This window comes from Crocuta crocuta, unplaced genomic scaffold (genome assembly GCF_008692635.1).
Source record: "Crocuta crocuta isolate KB4526 unplaced genomic scaffold, BGI_CrCroc_1.0 scaffold367, whole genome shotgun sequence".
Lineage (NCBI taxonomy): Eukaryota > Metazoa > Chordata > Mammalia > Carnivora > Hyaenidae > Crocuta > Crocuta crocuta.
This window is the reverse complement of record NW_027527936.1, coordinates 3528712-3534711: the sequence shown is the minus strand read 5'-3', so window position 1 is coordinate 3534711 and position 6000 is coordinate 3528712. Positions and strand designations below refer to the sequence as shown.

General features: G+C 59.8%; 1 protein-coding gene across 5 annotated transcripts in view; it reads right to left on the bottom strand.

The window, feature by feature from the left end:
* Positions 1-6000, bottom strand: part of PTPRF (protein tyrosine phosphatase receptor type F) — a 95517-nt gene that overhangs the window by 22115 nt on the left and 67402 nt on the right. For all 5 annotated transcript variants that reach the window (XM_077752038.1, XM_077752041.1, XM_077752040.1 and 2 more), the window contains 2 exons: positions 2814-3119; positions 1968-2161 (listed from right to left, as the gene is read on the bottom strand). In XM_077752038.1, coding sequence (XP_077608164.1) covers positions 1968-2161; positions 2814-3119 — 500 coding nt within the window. The remainder of the gene's footprint in view (positions 1-1967; positions 2162-2813; positions 3120-6000) is intronic.

Sequence of the window (6000 nt, the reverse complement as noted above, 5' to 3'; positions counted from 1 at the left end):
AGGGCCTGGCTGGGCCCGCCTCTGCTCTAGGGTCCTTGTCTGGAGGGAGACGCTCGCTGTCCCAGCCAGGTCTGGGCTTGAAGGTGTTCACAGACCACCTCTCCGTGTTGGAGGCAAAGTGAGGGAGAAGGAGAGACAGAGCAGATGAAGCACAACAGAGGGAGAGAGGACAGAAGGGAGCAGTGGAAAGGAGAGAGGGGAAGAGAGCGAGGCAGGCACAGACAGTGAGAGGAGACACAGAGAGAGAGGGAGGAAAAACAGTGAGAAACAGACAAACTCAAGACGGAGAAACACACGAGGAGACGGGTCTGGCTACACACTCGAGGGGCGCAGGACCCCCATGGTTCTCCCAGAACTGATGGGGACGCTGGGCTAAGCAGATGGTGCTGCTGGGTGAACAAGGACAGGCTGTGGTGTCCCTGACAGGGTGGTCGGAGGACAGCTGGGCCCTGTGGCTGGGCTGGGTCCCCACCAGGCCCTCCATCTTCAGTTGGCTTTCCTGGAGCTCGGGTGTGCCCCCTGTCATGAGATGTCTGAGGCCAGATGGACAGTGTCCCTCGTCCTGTGGCCCAGCTCCCTTCAAACCACTTGGAACCAGAGAGGAGCACCTGAAGGGGCGGCTCTGGAACCCCCACTGGCTGCAGCTGTGCCACTGGCCTTCTAGGATGGGAGAGGCTGGAGGGAGCCCATTCCCGGCATGTTTCTGGGTGGGTGTGTCCGTGGAGGCTCCAGGAGGAGTCCTCAACCTGCCCCAGGAATGCAGGCGGGTGCACATGTCCGCCCCTTCCACCCCCCTTCCGTCTCAGCACTGGGCAGGCTGAGAGGAGGAAGACAGCACCCTCTGGCCAGAGAAGAATTTTGCTTCAGAGCGCTAAGCCCAGCGGGAGGCATGAAGGCCCCATCTGTCCGTGTGCACCAGCCCACCCCGAGTACAGCAGGCAGAACACGGCATCTGCACCTGCACCTCCAGGCCCAGCCCAGGTAGGGGTGAAAAGCTGGATGGAGTTGTGAACCCCCTCCCCAGGACCCTGGTTCTGGATGGGGAGACCTCGAAAGCAGACCACACCAGGTGTTATGACTCTCCAGCAGAATCTTTGCGGAGGAAACTCACCATAACAATTACCACTCTTTCTAGAAGTCCAGAGTCCAGGGATGGGGTTTCTTATCCAAGCTCAGCCAGCTACTTCCTGGGAGACTCTGGGCCATTCACATAACCTCCCAGTATCCCAGGTTCTTTACCTCAACAGCAAACCAGGGACCTGACCCCAAGCTCACGGGTGAGCCAGTTATCCCCTCGGGGAAGTGCACAGAGGAAGACAGGAGGCTGGCTGGCAGGCCCAGACCTTGAGCGTAAACACCAGGGGCCAAACCATCCTCCCGGGGGCCAGGTGTGGGGCCAGGTGCAGAGCCAGGTGTACAGCCCAGCTGGGCCATTCAAAGAACTCTGCCTGGTCAAAGGCCGAGTTGGGGGAGAGGACAGGAGGGCTCTTCCTGCCCCGGTTGTGGGAGGAGCGGCTGTCCAGCCCAGCACTGTTGAGGGGGAAGGCAAATCTTAAATCCCAGCCTAACTGACAGTGAATGTGCTTTCTGCAAAACACAAAGGAGGGCTTAGGGAGCTGAAGCCTCGGCAGGGGGGTGACAATGGAAGACGGGGTCTGTGCAGACAGAACTAGTGCTGTCATCTGAGTCACGGAGGTGACTGCCAGGCTGGGATAGTCACTGGGGCAGATGGGGCTGGCAGGGCCTGGGCTGGGGTAGCTCAGGCAGGAAGCTGTAAGAGAGAGTGTTCACGGAACTAGCCCTAACCTTCTGGTCTGAGCACTTCCCAAGCCTGATGCAGCAGGACACCTTGGGGTCTTAGTCCCCTGAGGGCAGGCAGGTGACGGGGGCAAAGCTGGGCTCCAAAAAGGTAGCAGAGCATGCTGGTCTTGTCCACCTCTCCAACCCACCGCCCCCCAGGGGCGCACCTGAGCCTCAGCCAGCATGACGTCCTGGATGATGGGAGGGCCACGGGGTTCGCCGTTCTCTAGCCGCACGTAGGTGACCTGGTAGCCACGGATCTGGCCATGCTGCTTGCTGGGGACGGGCAGCTTCCAAGAGACATGCACAGCAGTGGAGTTCAGCGGTTCCACCTCCACCTTCCGCGGTGGCCCACTGGGCACTGGGGACCGGGAAGAGAAGAACGTCGGGCCTAGTGGTACGGACCTTGGCTTGGGGGTGGGGGAGGGTGGGCACAGCACATTCCAAGGCCTTGCCTTTGCACCCCACTGCCCCAGGAAAGGCCCTCACAGTTTCTGTCGACTGTCTGTCCCTGCTGAGGACACAGGAGGGCTCCCTTCACCTAGTGCAAGGAAGCCCTGCCAATCCCCTGGGCCCAGAGCTATCTCACTTGGTGGGGAGGGCAGTGGTGAGGCACCAGGCCTTTGGCCATCCTAAGGTGGGCACAACCTGTCCCATCACCTCCTGGCACCCACATCATGCCAACATCTGGCCAAGAGTGAGTCTCACTGGTTCTACTCTGAGTGCCTCTTGGACCAGTCTTCCCAGTCTCCACCTCCCAGGTCTTAGGTGGGGCTGCTGCTTTCGTCTTAGCCTTTCAAGGCTCCAGCTACCTTGGAGACTGCACCAGAGGCTGGGATTTGGGCCTGGGCTATCCCACAAGCTATGTTTCCCTACTTCGGGGCATTAAGCCCGCACCAGGAAGAGGAGTCCTTCCCAATTCGTGCAAGGCAGAGGCCCTGGATGCGCGGTGGGTGGTGTCCATGAGGGGGGCCTCCCCTCCCCCCACCCCTCCTCTCGGTGCCAGCGCCTACCGTCCTCGTCCGTGCGCACCAGCACCGGGCTGCTCTCTGGGCCGGGGCCCACGTCCGTGTGCGCCCGCACCCACACCCGGTACTCCGTCCACTTCTCCAGGCCCACCAGGTCCCAGCTGGAGTACTCGCGACTGATGCTCTCCACCACATGCCGCCCTCGGTCCTCGCCGTCCACTGCCTCGTAGGCCACCGAATACTGGGTGATAACGCCGTTGCGGCTGTCGGCTGGCGGCGGGACCCAACTTACCCGGACCGTGGTGGAGCCCGTGCTCACACAAGTCACCTTCTGGGGAGGGGCGGAGGGGGCTAGGGAAGACAAATGGGGGGAAGCAGGCAGATGGAGGGTCGGGGTCACAGGCACAGTGACAAGTCACACAGGATGGGAAACTCACCCGGGCTGGCTACTCCCTGAGTGCGGAATGGCTAACCCAGGGCCCCTCCTAGGTGGGCTGCCGCAAGACAGCCTGACTCCCTCCGGGCCACAGGCTCTGCGTGCGTGTACACACACACACACACACACACACACACACCGTGTCCCACATACACATATGGCATTTTTCACACATGCAGCTTTAACAGCACCTCACATACACACAAGGTCTCTCCCATACATACGCTATCTCTCACAAAACATACACAACTGCCAGACCCACCTGAGCATGGGCCAGGACTCTGATCTCGTGGCCCCCAGTCACACACACAGCCATGTATGGAGAAGCTCTAGCTGCCGAGCCCACAGCTCTTGTCAGGACCAGCGGCCCCAGCGACTCTTCTGGCACAAGGTAGCTGTGGCCTGTGCCTGCTTGGACAGGGCACCTGAGCCTGAGCCACACGTGACCATGGAGACTGGAGGCCAGATGGGAAAGAGGCCAATGGCCTTGGCTAATTTGGGGAAAGTGTGCCCTGTGAAGGTGCTTGTACTCAAGGAGTTCCTTGGGGTGAGGAGGCAGGTCTGTGCCTCCCTTATTCCCAGTGACGTTTCTAGACCTTATTCCCATGGAGGAACCTGGGGCCCCAGCACAGCTTCCTCACCATTTGGGGTTCTGCTCCCACCCCCTGCCTGGGTGACTTCAGTAGTCCCCCTCCCTGGCCCCCAAGCCCCTCATCTCCAGGACTTTCTCCTCCCCTCACTGCTGTGGCCATGCCCTCGATACCACCATGGCTCAGAAAGGCCCTACCCCCCAAACCGTGGCCTCCGACATCCCCTTGCAGACCTTCCCCTCCTCTTGCTCAGCTGCTCAAGGTCTCCAGCACTATACTAGCTCTTCAGGGCCCCTGGGGACCTCTGCCCATTGATCTACCATCCTTACCACCCTCCATATTGAGCTTAGACCCGGAGGTCCCACACCTCACTGCTCTTACGTGCACCTTCAACTCCTTCACCTACTTCTCTTCCCATGCTCTGGCCCAGCCTGTACGAAGTCCTGGATGGACCCAACCGTCTGCCCTCTTCAAGGCAGCCCTGGGGCAGGGAGGCACCTGCCCCAGAAAGCTGGCATCCTACGATCGTGTCCCCAGTGGCCTCACCTGGGCCCTGCATGCTGCCTGTGGCCTCTGTCCTCTGCCAGCTCGCTTCGCCACCGTACACAGCACTCTTTCAACCTCCTCCACACTCTAACCTCCGGCTCTCAGCACACAACTGTCTCCCGCTTTGCAGAGAAGACTGAAGCCTCCCACCAGCAGCTCCCTCGATCTCTCGCTACCAAACCCACCCAACAATTGCAACCTCGCTGAGCCACCCTTGCCTCCCACGAGGAGAGGTACGCCCAGATCTCTCCCATCCATGCTCTGCTCCCTTCCCCCACCCTAAGCCTCCAAAATCTTTCTTTCTTGAGTTTTTGACTTTTCCGAATGGAACGCATTCCTAGTAATGTTTAAATATGCTCAAGATCCTATTTTAAAAGACCAAACGCACATTCAGGCCCACAACACCCCCCCACCCAGCTGCAGAGGCTCTTCCCTCTAGCTAAAGTCCTCCAAATCCTCAACCCAGTAGACACTCCAGTGCTCCTTTCGCTCTAGCCAAGCATTTGGCCTGCTTCTTCCTCCAAGATGCTCCCCTCTCCTGGAGTTCCTGCCGTCTCAGGGTCCCCCACCTCCAGTCCAACATCACCACTGACACGGCATATGGTACCTTGGGCTGTGGCGCCCAGGTCCACACAACAGAAGGCACAGAGTCCACCCAGCACTTCCCTTTCCCTCAGCACCCCAAACCCAGTCCATCACCAAGTCCCAGCCAGCTCTCCGGTGCACCACCCCCACCTTATCAGAGCTGCCTCCTTTTGCTCAGACTACCGCACCTCCCCCTACCTGCTAGGCTGTCCTGTGCGCTCCTGCACAGCGGCTGGTCAGCCTTCCCACCTGTCCTCTGAACCTGAAGCCGGTGGCTGTAGTCTGGTGGCTGCTGCAGCCACACTGGCCCCCTGCTCACCACCAACCACTTTTGGGTCTTTGCACCTGCTGACCCTGTGCCTAAGGCCTGTGTCACCCAAGGAAGCCCCTCTGACCCCTCAGACCCAATGAAGCTCCCATCCCACCATGACTCCACAGCACTTAACACAAATGTAATTACATGCTCATTTGGGTAATTGCAGGTTTAACATCTGTGTGCCCCACTAGACTGGCATCCCCGCAGGTGAAGGCCACGGCAGGGTCACTGCCAGCACTGCACCGTGCACAGGCACGCGGGAGCACAGCAGGTGCTTGCAGGATGAATCACACATGGCCGCCCGACATCACTGGCACATTCACACACAGCCCCGGGTCACATGGGCTGCCTCATAGACGCTGCCATGTCGAGGGTTGGCACCTGTGCTGTCTCAATGCCATGATCCCATCCAGCCACACATCCGTGGGCCCCGTTATTGCTCAGAGCCTCATGGCTGCTCAATCACAGGAGCACACCAGACACTCGCTGGACACACACGCAGGTGCTGTACAGCCAGGCAGTCACACGTAGGCAGGAACCCAGTAACACATAAAGCCACAAAGTGTTGCATAGATGGCCTCACGGTGCTTGCAGGATGACCTCACACATGGGAGGTCATGTGGTCTTAAGGCAGGCGTGTGGACACTCTCAGGCACGCAGTCTCATGCTCACAGGCGTGTCCCTACGTGCAGCAGGCCCAGACTGATGACACAGCTCACATGGCCTTCTCATGGCGGGGCGCATGGGGCAGGGAATGTA